General features: G+C 35.9%; 1 protein-coding gene across 3 annotated transcripts; it reads left to right on the top strand.

Annotated features, from left to right (window-relative positions):
- Nucleotides 1-6,690: 6,690 nt before the first annotated feature.
- tbx5b (T-box transcription factor 5b) lies at nt 6,691-15,449 on the top strand (the record flags this gene model as incomplete). Of its 3 annotated transcripts, none has more annotated exons than XM_084413955.1 (10): nt 6,691-6,863; nt 7,842-8,013; nt 8,636-8,730; nt 9,158-9,277; nt 9,765-9,912; nt 10,036-10,188; nt 10,271-10,362; nt 11,176-11,309; nt 14,744-15,009; nt 15,331-15,449. In XM_084413955.1, the coding sequence occupies exons 2-10, from the start codon at nt 7,870-7,872 to the stop codon at nt 15,364-15,366; spliced, it is 1,188 nt and encodes a 395-aa protein (XP_084270081.1). In that variant the 5' UTR covers nt 6,691-6,863; nt 7,842-7,869. The 3 variants fall into 3 exon arrangements, with proteins under 3 accessions (XP_084270081.1, XP_084270080.1, XP_084270079.1); XM_084413954.1 differs by lacking the exon at nt 6,691-6,863 and adding an exon at nt 7,081-7,326; XM_084413953.1 differs by lacking the exons at nt 6,691-6,863; nt 15,331-15,449 and adding an exon at nt 7,081-7,326 and having other exon boundaries at nt 14,744-15,114.
- Between the last annotated feature and the right edge of the window lie 1,083 nt (nt 15,450-16,532).

Here is a 16,532-nt window from a genome sequence, read left to right as displayed (position 1 = left end):
AAGGCTACAGGTATTACATATGGTTTTATTTTTATTTCTTTAACATGTACAAGGGAAGAAAATACTTATTGATTATACACAATATTTAAAAAAGTCTGCACCATCTACATATTAGTCTACTTTAAAATACATGTTGATCAAGGCTGTTAACTTTCTTAATTTCACTGACTGACCCTGCTCTTTAGTGGTGGGAGTTTTGGTTCATTTGTATGGCAAGCCGTTTTAGCTTAAATTGTACCCAGCGTTACTCGTCGTAATTGCATTTTTACTAGTAACAATTTAAATAGAGAGCTCTCTAATCCAATTATTACTAACAATTCCAATTGGAGAGCTCTCTAATTCAGTTGTTACTAGTAAGAATGCAATTGCAGAGCTCTTTAATTCAATTACAGAGCTCTGCGATTATACATATCTTTAATTTGTTTTTTTACTAGTAAAAATTCAATTAGAGAGCTCTGCAATGCATTCTTACTAGTAGTCTAGGTCCTGGGTAAGATTTGTATGCACTTCATTTAGCGGAGAAAATCTCAACTGTTATAGACTAATATGATCCTATTGAACAACGTGGGATGTGTGCCAAAATCTCTACCCGGGACGAAAGTCCTGAAAATGACCACAACCGGTGACACTATCAGCACACTACAGGTGAATGGGACTTTTTTTTTTTTTATAGATATCCTCATAAATTTCTACCAGTTTAATCTTCATATTAAGAGAAATACTTTTTGTCTTGAAAATAAAATAAATTATGCAAATTAGGCAATATCTCATTAAATATGCGTACATATAAACCCTAGAAGCTACAGATTTTCTGAGGTGATCACAATGTTTACAATGACCATGCTATAAGGTCATAGAAGAGTGTAAGCACTTATTTGATATAAAGAAAATGGCTAAAAAACAATTTGACGACCTGCGCATGGCTGCGTTCGATAGTAATGCCTTTAAGATGGACTTTGAGAGGACCGCTTGCACCTCAACTAATGCAAGAAAACATATACAAAGAGCCTATTATCAACAGCAGCTTTGGGTCCAAGCACCATTTTACAGACGCCACCTCGATCTTAAATGCAGATGCTTATGGTTTTGTAAGAAAGGACAGTTTATTACTCCCTGAGATTGTAATCTCAAAACCTGAAGGTTTGCCAGATGCACACAAGAATGGGTGTCCCTGTCGGGTAGCTGGTATCCGTTGTTGCAAGTACTGCAAATGCAAGGGAGGCAATAGTTGTAAAAATCCTATAACTGAATGAGCTCTTATCATCATCCCCATACATGGAATCTGTTGCGAAAGTTTTACCTTGCAACACAGGGAATAAACCTGTTGTTTTGTAATAATAATAATAACCTTTATTTTTTATAGCGCCTTTAAATGTACATCTCAAAGCGCTGTACAGAAACAATTAAAACTACAAAGATAGAGCACACAAAGAGACATAATACACTAAAATAAACATAAAAGACAATAAACAAATTAAAAGCTAACCTAAAAAAAATAGTTTTAAGCTGTGATTTAAAAACCAAAACATTTAGCTTGCCTAATCTCAGTCGGTAGAGAATTCCAAAGTTTTGGAGCTAATGAAGAAAAAGCCGTCTCCCATTAATCTTAAACGAGTTGAGGGAACAGTTAAAAGACCAGTTTCCGAAGAACGAAGATCACGTTTTGGAGTATATGGAGTTGAAAGCTCGGTCAAGTATTGAGGTGCCAAACCATGCAGTGCCTTGTAAGTAAGCATCAAAATTTTGAAGTCCACCCTAAACCTAATGGGAAGCCAGTGCAAAGACTCCAAAACGGGAGTAATATGGTCTCGTATATTAGTTCTAGTAAGGATTCGGGCAGCCGAATTTTGCAAAACCTGCATTCTGTTTAAGGTAGCTTTTGACACGCCAGCTAACAAGACATTACAGTAATAGTAAGCAATAGTAAACGACAGCATTGGACGCAATCTGGCAATATTTCTGAAATAGAAGAATGAAATTTTAACAGTATTCAGAACATGTGGCTCAAACGTTAGATTGGCATCAAAAATTACTCCTAGATTTGTTTGAAACTCCACATTTGAGCCATCAAGAGTTAGAGTTACTGCTTTGCGTAGTTGGTGGGGTGAACCAACAAGCATAATCTCAGTCTTTTCACTGTTAAGACAAAGAACATTATCTGTCATCCATTCCTTCATCTTAGAAATACACCCAGAGAGAAAATTAACCGGCACAATATCATTAGGTCTAAAATGAATGTAGATCTGGGTATCATCTGCATAGAAGTGAAATTTTAGACCAAGTGATTTCAAAAGCTGGCCAAGAGGATAAACATACATATTAAAATGAAGAGGGCCCAAAATTGACCCCTGGGGGACGCCAGACTGCACAACATTAACCTCAGATCTAAATCCACCCATGGCAACGAACTGCTTCCGATCAAAAAGGTAGGACTTAAACCAATTAAGAACAGTATTTGAAACCCCAAAAACAGTTTCAAGACGAGTAATTAAAATTGAGTGATCAACAGTTTCAAAAGCGGCACTGAGATCAAGTAGGATCAAAACTGAAAGAATGTTTTGTCAATATGTTTTGTATTTCTCACTTTAAGTTAACATTCCAATGATAATAGCAAGGTTGGATATAAAATGTCTGTATATTAATCAAATGCTTGTTTTCTTTCTTTTAAAAAAGTCCCTTGTTTGTATACAATTGTATTTATAATTTTCCATTCAATATAGCACAAAACAGGACATTTAGATTAAAGATTAAACTGGTAGAAATGTATGAGGATATCTATAAAGAAAAAAAAAAGTCCCATTCACCTGTAGTGTGCTGATAGTGTCACCGGTTGTGGTCATTTTCAGGACTTTCATCCCGGGTAGAGATTTTGGCACACATCCCACGTTGTTCAATATGGTTTCATATTAGTCTATAACAGTTGAGATATTATCCGCTAAATGAAGTGCATACAAATCTTACCCAGGACCTCTACTATAGTAAGAATTTAATTAGAGAGCTCTCTAATTGGAATTGTTACTAGTTAAAATTCAATTGTAGAGCTCCTATGGCAAGCCGTTTTAGCTTAAATTGTACCCAGCGTTACTCGTCGTAATTGCATTTTTACTAATAAGAATTCAATTAGAGAGCTCTACAATTCAATTCTTACTAGTAACAATTCCAATTAGAGAGCTCTACAAATGAATTTTTACTAGTCGTATGTCTCCATTGACTTCCATTCATTTTTAATTATGGAGCTCTACAATTGAATTGTTACTAGTAAGAATTACAATTAGAGAGCTCTACAATTGAATTGTTACTAGTAAGAATTACAATTAGAGAGCTCTCTAATTCAATTATTACTAGTAACAATTACAATTAGAGAGCTCTCTAATAATTCTTACTAGTAAGAATGCAATTACAGAGCTCTCTAATTGAATTTTTACTAGTAAAAATATGAACTAAAGATATGTATAATTGCAGAGCTCTGTAATTGAATTAAAGAGCTCTGCAATTACATTCTTACTAGTAACAACTGAATTAGAGAGCTCTCTAATTGGAATTCTTACTAGTAACAATTCAGTTGTAGAGCTCTCTAATTGTAATTCTTACTAGTAACAATTCAATTGTACAGCTCCGTAATTAAAAATGAATGGAAGTCAATGGAGACATACGACTAGTAAAAATTCATTTGTAGAGCTCTCTAATTGGAATTGTTACTAGTAAGAACTGAATTAGAGAGCTCTATAATTGTAATTCTAGTAGTAATTGAATTGGAGAGCTCTCTAATTGTAATTCCTACTAGTAAGAATTGAATTGTAGAGCTCTCTAATTGAATTCTTACTAGTAAAAATGCAATTACGACGAGTAACGCTGGGTACAATTTAAGCTAAAACGGCTTGCCATATGCCATAAGCTCCGTAATTAAAAATGAATGGAAGTCAATGGAGACATATGACTAGTAAAAATTCATTAGAGCTCTCTAATTAGAATTGTTACAAGTAAGAATTGAATTAGAGAGCTCTCTAACTGTAATTGCTACTAGTAAGAATTTAATTGTAGAGCTCTCTAATTGAATTCTTACTAGTAAAAATGCAATTACGACGAGTAACGCTGGGTAAAATTTAAGCTAAAACGGCTTGCCATACATTTGCCTCTAGAAACTTAGATACAACTGCGATCAAAAATAAATTATGGAATTTTAAATCACCAACAAACACTATATTTTAGCTAACACGATGTCCGTGCTAGTCGTACGCTACCTTTGAATGTTTAAGTATGTTGAGTCCTTTGATAAAAAAAGCGTTTTCATAGCTGGAAGACATTTGCGCTACACAACTGTGTATTTTCCTTTTTCCTCTTTGAAAACAAAATAACTGTGAAATGTCCAGACATGAAAACGGGTTTCCCCGCGGGAAGCATCGTAATTAATAACTTAACTGTGTCTCAACCTGCGTCTGAGGAGAATGGTTGTAGACAGTTAGGCTATTTGAACATCAATATTTCATTGGATATTTAAGCGTCATTTCCGTTGGCTATGGAGCTCTAAAAGTAGTGCACACTAATGTAGACGTTTATAAACAAAAGGAGACTTATAGCGTTACACAAGTGCACTAGGTGCACTTGTGTAACGCTATAAGTAGCCTACACGACAATATCAGTTGACAATATCAGCTACTGCATATATGTTGCCTATCTGTCTACCAGGGCCGGATTGGGACTCATTTTCAGCCCTGGAGTTTCATGCCTTAGACCGGCCCACTTTAGTTCCCGACTGACTATTAAAATAGTGTAATTAAACCCTCAGTGTATAAGGCCCAATCTTTCAAGGGCTATCTGGCACTTCCCCCAATATGGAAGCTTGTTTCCGCCACAAAATAAAAATAAATAAATGATAATTGCGACTTTTTATCTCACAATTGCGAGTTTACATCTCGCAATTCTGACTTTATTTCTCAGAATTGCGAGATACAAAGTCAGAATTGCGTGAAATAAAGTCACAATTGCGTGTTATAAAGTCAGAATTCTGACTTTTTTCTCGCAATTGCGACTTTATATCACGCAATTCTGACTTTATAACACGCAATTGCGAGTTTATATCTCGCAATTCTGACATATTTTCTCAGAATTGTGAGATATAAACTCACAATTGTGAGATATAAATTCCTATTCTAAGGGGGAAAAAAGACGGACTTTTTTTTTTATCTCACAATTCTGACTTTATAACACGCAATTGTGACTTTATTTCACGCAATTCTGAATTTATATCTCGCAATTCTGACTTTATAACACGCAATTGCGACTTTATTTCACGCAATTCTGACTTTGTATCTCGCAATTCTGAGAAATAAAGTCAGATAAAAGTGAGATAAAAAGTCGCAATTATCATTTTTTTTATTTTGTGGCGGAAACAAGCTTCCATAAACATCTGACTGTGTTAAATAGGAATCCATTGTAATAAAGTTATTCTCATTATTATGCAATAGGCTATTGCTCTACCTGCTCTTCTCTCTCATCTCCATCTCCTTCTCTCGTTCTTCTTCTCTCAGTCTCTTTATCTTTACCTGTAAATCTCCCCTTCCTGAAGATGAGCTTATTGATACAGTCTTTGTAAAGTGATTATTTATGTCGGTCGTTTAAAATTTCTATCGTAAAACAGCCGTTTAGTTTAGCCACGCACCTTATCTCGTGAAGCGTCGCGTTGGGATTCGCGCGCGGCCGCGGCTCGCGCTTCTGTGAACTTAAATCCCGCTTGCTTTGATCGGTCATCTCAAACATTGCCATTGCCGACGAGCGGTGTTTGAGTGCTGAAGCAGCTCAGATGATGAGGTCGGTTATCGTCGCGATATAGGCTATTATCCATGTTTTGTATCTCTTATTTTTTGTTCGCACATCTCTAACAAAGTGACTTTATTTTTATTTTTTTTGTGGGGCTGCGATAAAATAATAATAAAAAAAATAGTGGGGCTGCGCTATGACTGGAGCCATAAGGAAAGCATTCAACCCAGTGCCATGACAACACCGGCCCTCCTGGCCAATAAAACAGACCGGCCCACCGGGAATTTCCCCGGTGCTCCCGATTAGCCAATCCGGGCCTGCTGTCTACTGATATGTTTGGAAATATTTCCCGATATGAATCATGACCTATATTAATTTATTATCAATAAAATATGAAAAGTGGTTCGAGGTCTGGTTTACAGATCATGTCAGGCCCATTCTGGCTGACAGCCCACAGCAACCGATATGATGAGATTTATATTCACCTGTCACTCTCAGCAGAAACAACAATGAAAATAATAGTCATCAGTAATGAAGTAATTGTAAGGAAAACCGATTTGCCAAATGATCTTGTCTGTCAACGTTAAACAGAGCCTAATCCAAATACCGACTAGTCACGAGCTCGGCGTCAGATTCGCGCTCTCCGTGGTGTGTCCTGTAGCCTACGTTATCTCGCCGGCCGCACGATTGCGGGATAGCCTATACTGTCTTATCTTAACGAGCAATGTTCCCACGGCTCGGGCTCAGTAGTGCAAGCTATCCTGTTATCATCCACTTGTCTTATTTATGGAAGCCTGTTTAGAAATGTGCACGAGTCACAGAGAACGCGCGTGCTTGGACACACTCATTAAATAGATCAAATAATATTTCCAAAGTTATCATTGAGGGGAATTTTGTTTTCTATCACCAACAAACAAAAACAAGCGGATTCGCACAGACAGAGAGAGAGAGAGAGAGAGGACAGAGCGTTCGCCTTACCTCCTTTCGACCTCCTAAACTTTTAACCCCGCAGCGCGCGCAATCGTCGCGCGCAGTGATGTTGACTGACAAGCGCCGATTTTTTACCGCACAATTTGCACCCTGAGCATAAATTCTGCACCATAAATGTGAGTATAGTGAATTTCTCTTCTTACGCTTTTTAGGCTTAATTTTTTTGTATTTTTTTTTTTTGTATTTGGGAAGCACATATAGGAACAACAAGCAGATATATCACGGATAGGAGTTCGCGAAATGTGGTGTTTATTTTGTCGCCGTGTGTGAGTTTGGACATAGCGTGTCATGAGTGTGTGAATGAAAAAGGTGTGACGACATAGAAGGCATCCCGCTAATGGGAGACAGAAAAATCAGATGGAGAGACACGACAGTAGAAGGGACAGAGCTTGGTAAAGAGGTGTCTGAGAAGAGAAACTCAAAAATCAAAACGTTCTAAACGCTTTTGCCAATATTCTCATTTGTTTTCACGGAGATAAAAAATGCCTGTTGGAGAAACTGCCTAACAAATCAGTGGGGACGAATTTTAAATCTGTTTCGGAATTAATTCACCAACGAAAAGCTCCTTATAACGATGAGGTAAGAGACGTCAAAAATCCAAACAGGCCTATGCCTATGGGCGAGAACAATACAGGTTAAAGAGAAAATAAATGTAGCTAAGTATTTCTTTGGATAGAAATAAATGAAGATCATTTTTTTTTCTATAAAGCAGCCTGCAAATCGAGATTTTCCAATAGTCGATGTAGCTACATAATATTATTTATAGCTAACGTTAAACGTTTTACATTTTCAGCCAAAAAACGTCGCTCTTATTCTGTCCTAAAATTCTAGCCTACAGATTTATCATCGAACGCAAGCTGAAAACCCGAAACTTTTTTTTTTTTTTTTTTTTTTTATCAAGGCTAAACAGTAGCCTATCTAGCCTACTTAATCACATTTCACAAGAATTTAAAGAAATCAGCTGTTTTGAACGCATTTTTAAAATAACATATTTGAGTTTTTTATGGATTTATTTATTTGTTTGTTTTATTTGTAATTAACATCTGGAGATTTTTTTTTTTTTTTTTTACCATTTTCCATTGCGCATCTTTTAGTTCGCCGTAGTTAACCTCAGACGGGGATATGGCGGATTTAGAGTTCGGATCTCTACAATCGTGTTCCGGCGGCGATTCTCCAGCGATGGAATTCGAGAACGATAAAGATTCCGGGCATCACGGTCGGAGCAAAACCGGGTCGCCGCCACTGCAAACTCAGCCTTCCCAACAGGTCAGCCATGACTGCACGTGCAGCCTCCCCGAGTATGCAAGGCAATAATTCTGCTGTCACTTTTTTTTTTCTTTTTTTTTACATTTTGTGATTATTATTATTATTATTATTGGTGGTGGTATTGTTGTTTATTTTATGTGGAAATTGTTTATTGCACGTATGATATTCACTCCGCGGATAAAGCTAAAAGGGAATAAATAATGTTTACAAAACAAATAGCCTAGACATTTTTGTAGCATCACATTCATTACATGAGTGTATTAGGCCTATTTATATTACGTGTATTTAGTACGTAGTGTATTTAGATCGTTTGTTGTTGGGTGTCTTCAAAATTTACACGCATATCTTTTTATTTTGCTTTCAAATTCGATATTATTATTTCACAATTATCGTATGGACTAATTTAAAAAAACTAAATTCTGTATGGTTAAAAAAACGTAAAAATTAATTACCAGACAGGAAACGCTTTCTTTTATTTAAATAATATATTATTATTATTATGTTTTAATATTTATTATTTTTATTTGTCAACATATTCAGACAGAATAAAAAAAAAAAAAAATCTGCAGTAATTTCCATTCCCCCCCCCCCCCCCCCCCTTTTTTTTTCCTCGTCGATGCAGGGTATGGAGGGAATCAAAGTTTATTTGCACGAGAGAGATCTGTGGGCGAAATTTCATGATGTCTCTACAGAGATGATCATTACCAAAGCTGGCCGGTGAGTGACACTTTGTCATCAAACTTTGTCATCATATTCAAATATGCTGGATGGATACCAGAAAATACTTGGTTTGATTTATTTCCAAAAAAATCCATTCCCTTTTTAATTAGAGTGGGCCACATTGAATAAAATTGAAATTGATAAACAAATAATGTCTTTAAATATATGTGATAGTTTCAGGGACTCTCATTAGCAACATAAATCTGCAGCTCATTACAATTATTGCATTATTGCAAAAAAGAAAAAGCTCTTTCTTTACATGCAATGACTTCATGGATCATGAAAATGTTCCAGTGCTCAGAGACAAGCAAGAAAATACTCCATTGTAATATTATTGTTGTATGTATGTATGCATGCATGCATTTATGTATTATTATTATTATTGGTTGTTAGCTCTCTATAATGCATCATTAATCTTTTACAGACGAATGTTTCCCAGCTACAAAGTGAAGGTAACAGGCCTAAATCCCAAAGCAAAATATATCTTACTGATGGACATTATTTCAGCCGACGAGCATCGGTATAAATTTGCAGATAACAAATGGTAAGAACTACAGTGAAATTCATACATTTTAATTGATGTAACTTGTAATATTAATATTCATAAATGAATAGAAGGGTCAACATTTTTATAAAGATGATTCATTCTTTTACAACAATATTAAATGGGCATTTTATTAAAAAAAAATCAGAGTGGTGAGCATTTTAATTATTGTAGGGCATTGAGCTGTTGAGCATGACTGAATGAAAATGAGAGAGATTTAGCTAAATCAATGCAAAGAGAAAGGAATGCATAGTGTAAATATGACTGAATAGAAAATGAACTGTGTTGTTGTTGTGAAATGATGCATGACTCATATAATTATGAGCTTTGGTTAGGTTGTATTGTTCAGTGAGTGGAGGATCCACACAGAGAAACTCTGAGACAGAAGCTCATTTTGCACCCTGAACTTTTATCTAAGAGTTGTGGAGCAGAAAGAAAGTCCTTATCTTCTTTAATGTTTACTAACCCGTTCCTATCTCCTCTGCAGGTCCATCAGTGGTAAAGCTGAGCCGGCGATTCCAGGCCGACTTTATGTGCACCCAGACTCACCGGCTTCAGGAGCTCATTGGATGAGACAGCTCGTCTCTTTCCAGAAACTCAAACTCACCAACAACCACCTGGACCCTTTCGGACATGTAAGTAATGATGTCAATCAGACTGAATTGGTTATTTCATTTGCTGATGAATGTGATTCAACTCCCCACAGGTTTACACCTCAGTTTCTTAACCAGGAAATCTCTTCCTGTTATTTGCTGCAGATCATTTTAAATTCCATGCATAAATACCAACCTCGCCTGCACATCGTGAAGGCAGACGAGAGGAACAGCTTTGGCTCCAGCAACACAAGTTTCTGCACACACTCCTTTCCTGAGACGACTTTCATCGCTGTAACTTCCTACCAGAACCACACAGTAAGCAGCAGGAGTCCTATGATCGTAAATAAATGGATAGATTTGCATAAAGTGTTCATCTTAAATCCTCTTTTATTTTCAGATCACTCAGCTGAAGATTGAGAATAATCCATTCGCTAAAGGTTTCCGTGGAAACGACGATGTCGAATTGCATCGCATGTCCCGTACGCCAAGGTGGAGCGCACATATTTTAAACATATCAATGCATGTCCACACGCAAACATATTTGACTTTAGTAGATCATGTCAGCAGCGTAACAGTTTGTGAAGCGAGTAATGATGAATCATTAATGTTCTGTATTTTTGCTTTCTTTCAGTTTTCTTGTATGTATGTGCCTGCATGTCATTGTGTGTTGCATCTCGTAGCCACTAATGTTGTTGTTTCAGACACACAGAGAATATGTTGTACTTTAACTAGCAGGGTTTGGGAACAAAAGTCAAAGCTTTCTGTTGAATGTTGACAGTATTGAATGTGACACACAAGAGAGGGATATTTATAGTGTAACAATATTAAGAGCAGAGCGGCACAACACACTGTCACACAGAAAGGTCACTGAAGGGCTAATGTGTGTGTGTCTGAATAAATGCGTTTTTGAGAGAGAGAGAGAGAAAACAGAGAGAAAGAGGAATGGGTCAGATTGGAAAGGGGGTATAGAGAAGATTTTTAGCTACTGTAATTGTCTCTTAGCTTAGCAATTTAATTAGAAACGATCAGTACTGTGCAAATGATATCCCTTACCCTCGCCGCCCTACCATGCCAATGCAAATCATGAGACTGCTCTCTCTCTTTTAACACCCTGATCTATCAACCCTAGTGCCAGTGTTTTGTGACTCCTCCCCTAAAAGTACCATAATTCACTTGGATATATCCTGGAAATATCCTGAATATAGCTTTCGAGTTTTTCCTCTAATCATCATTTTCTCAAATATTGTCTTGGTCTCTGCTGTAGGAATCAGTGTTTCTGATGCCTTTTTTTTTTTTCCACAGTAAGGAGTATCCACTTGTACCACGTAGTACTGCAAGGCAGCGTGTAGCTCCACCCTCTCCTGACTGTCTCTCTCGGTCAGAATACACTGTGACACAAAAACCCAGTCCAGGCTACACCTGCTCCGACACTTCAGGTATAGTCCAAAACAAAGAGTTTGTATTTTTGTGTTATAATATTTTGATTAAAGGTAAGTTTTATTTACTCAAATGTAGTTTTGTTATAGTGGCTCCAATAAATAATTTCAGCAGCTTAAAAAGATGAGTGCCTTATACCTCTCTAAATGACTTTAAACTTTACTAATTTAATATGTCATAATTTGATTTTATACATTTTTATTATTTGTTACTTTTATACTTTTATTATACTGTACTTTTATTTTGTACGTTCTTGTGTTGCTTCGGAATTTTCGTGTTTTTTTAAAAACAATGTACAGATTGTTTTACACTGCTGCTTTACACTGGTTAACAGGAAAAAGATTCAGTAATGCAAACAGAATACAATTCTGCTGTAAAGCAGCTCTAAAAAGACAATAGCAAATAGTCACCATCCAGGTCAAATAAGTTCAGTGTTGATTCAGTTTGGTTCAATAACTGTAAAGTTCATCAATTATGGAATGAATTCAATTCATCTATAAAGCAGCTCTGGAGAAAATCCAGCTCAGTTCAGTTCTCGTCCAATAGAGTCAGCACAGTCAAGTCAATAATATTGCTGAATATTAAGTGTCCCCAACTAAGCAAGCTAAAAGTAACCATTATAAAATGTTACGACTGTTATGATTTGTTAGGTGTAAATTCATGTAATTTCCTTTATACCTTTTAATTTGATGTATGTGACCTACGTTAGCCTTCAAAATGAGAAAACATTTATTTTCTGCATAAAAAAAAAAAAAAAGAATAGGGATAAATATGACAAATATGTCTGATTCAAATTCAAACAGGTTATTTTTAATGAGTCAGTCAAAAATGTTGACATTGCTTGTGAGTTGAGGTTTGAATCAGGGAATGCAATGTGCTAATTTCTGCACTAAATTGATCTAATTTTGAGCCATATTAAATTATTATGGGATCTCCTTCAAAGCTTTTAGAATCTTTGCTTTTTTATTTCTGTATTTATCACATTTACATTTATTCATTTAGCTGACGCTTTTATCCAAAGCGACTTACAATTGCTATATATGTCAGAGGTTGCACGCCTCTGGAGCAACTAGGGGTTAAGTGTCTTGCTCAAGGACACATTGGTGTCTCACAGTGGATTCGAACCCGGGTCTCTCACACCAAAGGCATGTGTCTTATCCATTGCGCCACACCACCATTATCAAATGAACATTTTAATGACAGTATATTTTTTAACAAAAATAAATGTGTTTATCTATCTATCTATAAATTACAGAAACGTCTGTATGTCTGTATGTATGTGTGTCTGTCTGTAAGTCTGTCTGTCTGCTATTCGCATATCTCTCGAACCGTTAGCCCAATGGATTTCAAACTCGACAGGTGTCTTGCTATGGGCACGAGTAAGTGCAGTGCCAAGTTTGACGTTGTTTGGATGAGAACTGCAAAAGATATCGTTAAAAATATCAGTAAAAGAAGCACTTAGAAGGTTGTGGTTTAAAAATAAACATTCTGACATTAGAGGGTTGTATCGGTCAAAGAAGCCCTAAGAAGGTTGTGGTTTAAAAATAAACATTCTGATATAAACACTCTGTCAGCTACACTGTTTACTTCTGAATTCACGGGCATCATTTGTAGTAACCTATTCACAAACTGTTTGCTCAAGCGTAGCATTTTTTTGGCGTTCACTGTGTAGCCTGCTCCCTGAATCGTCGCGCTTATTCATTTGTGGATGTTAACTGAATCTGTAAGTCACCTACGCTGTTTACTTCTGTATATTATATCTATCTATAAATTACAGAAACGTCTGTCTGTCTGTGTGTCTGTCTGTCTGTCTGTGTGTGTGTGTGTCTGTTAACTGCATATCTCTCGAACCGTTAGTCCGATGGATTTCAAATTCGACAGGTGTCTTGCCACGGGCACGTGCAATGCCAAGTTTGATGTTGTTTGGATGAGAAATGCAAAAGATATCGTTAAATATATCATTTTTATAAGGTTGTGGTTTAAAAATAAACATTCTGACATAAACACTCAGTCAGCTACACTGTTTACTTATGAATATTATAGTTTGGTTCCAGAACGTGATAAATCCTTTTTTTTTTTTTTTTTTTTTTTTTTTTTGCTCCATGGTAAAACACAAAACATTTCATTTTCTTCTTTAGATAGTTAAATTCCCATGTGCAAAAGGGAACAGAAAGAAGATAAAATCTTATAATATCTGTCCCCTATAATTAATTAATTATATTTAATATTTAATATTTAATATATAATATATTTATATTTAAAAGCCCCGATTAATTTGAGTAAAAATGTGTTTTCTTTACCAAGAAAGTGGCAAGATGAAAACCACTATTTTCTGTGTCAAACTTTCACATAGAATCTTTAGGTTATAATAACATAACAAATTCAAATATTTTTTCCCCAAAAAATGCAATAATTTCCCCCAAAAAATGCAATAAATTCATGACACTTTTTTTTTTTTCAAAATGCAATTAATCCATTGAATATAAAAGTTATTTTTTATCATATTGAAACTGTTGAAATCAGCCGTCGCTAAGAAATATCTTCTGAACTTTTTTGACGGCAATCAGCTCACAAAAACTGATTTTGCACGGGCACTTTGCACTGCTCCCTGAATCGACGCGCTTATTCATTTGTGGATGTTAAGTGAATCTGTAAGTCAGCTATGCTGTTTACTTCTGAATATTATATTTCATTCAGGTGCGCTTAACGTTATCGCTACTGTGTAATAGTAGCCTATGCTATTCACCAACTAAACATATCCTATTCAATGCGTTCACAGTCTCTTTCACAGGCATCATTTGTAGTTGCCTATTCACAAACTGTTTGCTCAAGCGTAGTGTTTTCTCTGAGTTCACTTTGTGCTTTCTACCATGCACAAATAAAAATGTCACTGAACTTTTGCTGTGTAATTGTAACAATGAGCACTCAAACACACCAAACCAACAATTACTAAAAAACTGATTTTGCACGGGCATTTTGCACTAGTTTAACAAATTAAACAGAATATAGTAACATTTTTGTTGAAGTGATTGGTTTGAACAAGTATTATGCAAAACATATTACTTTAGATAAAAGTATTTTAGATAAAAAAATATTTTTAAATAAAACCACTTTTGTTATTTATTTTACTTACAGTGTAATTGAGCTCCTAAATATTTTATTTTAGGAGCCAACATTGTCCTTTTCATTTTTGCTGTCTAGACTCTATTCTGTATGCAGCAGAGAGCACTCTGTAAACTTTTTTTGCCATCCTGGATGCATGTTATTATTAATTCAAAAGGTCAGTGGCCGTCTCCTAAGCTAGCAGCAACCAACTACTGTATATAAACCCAAAGCAACGAACTACTCTTTTAAAGTAGAAATGCACATTTCAGCTCTTATTTGCCACGTCTTTACTGGAATGATTGAATCAGGTTTTTATTTTTCTCTGCAGGTGATCACACCCTCACTGAAGCCCCACACACTCATGACCCCACCTACCAGCTCTTCACCTACCAGCTCTCACCCTGCAGTATGGACACCGCACAGCACCAGCCTTGCATGTACGGAAGCTCTCAGGTGGGCATGGAGGACCTCAGGTGGGCGTCTTATACAGACAGTACAGCTTACCAGAGCTTTTCTTCTGCTAAAGAAATGGGTGGCACTTTTGGTCCCACCACTGATCTCTCTCAGGAACTGTATCCACAATACACCTGTGAGGTGGGTGTCCAGTCACACTGCATGATGACTGATTTATCGCTTTATGCTTGCAGTCGATCATTCAGCCAAAACCAACAACCAAACAGCTGGTGTGGGGGCAGTTGAGCAAGTGTGTGTGTGTGTGTGTGTGTGTGTGTGTGTGTGTGTGTGTGTGTGTGTGTGTGTGTGTGTGTGTGTGTGTGTGTGTGTGTGTGTGTGTGTGTGTGTGTGTGTGTGTGTGTGTGTGTGTTTGTGTAAGGGGGGAAAAAACTCTGTGAATAATTGTGATAACTTGCTCATAACATCCTGAAATCACACATTTGCATCTGTTTTGCTCCACAGATTCTATGTTGTTGGGAATCAGGTCTGGCAGATTAAAATTGGTACATTTTACAGTTCTGCTATATCACCAAAATAAATAATAAAAATAAAATTTGACATCAAAGTTAACATTATCTGCTGGGTAGTAGCAAGCAATTATTTAAATTATTGCTAAAATATTTGTATATATTTTATATATACTGTTTTATAATATTTCATACTTTCTAAAAGTAAAAATAAAATAAATTAATAAAACTAAAGTTTCCAATTATAACCAAACAGAGTATTATAGCATGCATATATATACAGTATATATATATGAAAAACTTTGTTAATATATTTATATATATTAACAAAGTTTTTCATATTCACATTCACTGTGGAGCAAGTGGAAACTAATGGGATTTCAGGGTAAAAATTAGAAATTTTCGTTTAATACAAAAAACCCCAAAAACATTTAATTTCCTCTCATCCCGAACACAGTGATGGACGTTTGCATGTCCCTTGCATCTTCAGTGATGTGTGTGAGATTTTGTGTACCTTTGTATCTCATCAAATATCTCTTCTAGTAAAGATGTGTGAATCTCTGTTACCATTACCCCAGAAAAAAAATCATCAAGCTACATCTACACCATGAAATAAAAAAGAATTAAGTTGAAGAGGTGGGTTGTTTCACTGTGGCCAGTATTTGTGAAGATTTAGAGAGAATCCTCTCTTTTACTATTTCACTTGGGAAATGCTGATGTACAAGCACTAATGCAAAAGACTCTTAAATATCCACTTGAACACGCTCATGTGCTAGCTTCAGATGGGGGTCCTTTATTTTGTTTATTCAAACTCTATAATGAAGAAAAAAGGGAATGCTGGGTACTGCACGTGTCACAGTCCGTTAAGGGAGCAGTGATGTTACCAATCCTGCCATGGCCCAAGGCAAGAGAGACAGAGAGGAGGGGCATCAGCTGGACATTTATTTATAGACACAACATGCAATAAGAATTTCATTAGTGAAATAGGGTAATTTAAAAGAGTTTTTAATGTTGTGAAATTCATGTTCCAATTATTTATAATGATGAACTATTTATTGATTTTGAGGCCACAATTTGTGTTTGCTGATATTTATTTGTAAAGCGTTTTTTAAATTCATTGAGAGTGGTTTACCCAGAAAAATGTAGAGTTTCCGTGTTTTGTGAAGGTGTTTTCTGAAACTTGTTTGAATATGAGGC

This window comes from Rutilus rutilus (assembly GCF_951802725.1).
Source record: "Rutilus rutilus genome assembly, chromosome: 7".
NCBI lineage: Eukaryota > Metazoa > Chordata > Actinopteri > Cypriniformes > Leuciscidae > Rutilus > Rutilus rutilus.
Note: the sequence above shows the minus strand (reverse complement) of the source record. Positions and strands in the feature narration are given on the sequence as shown.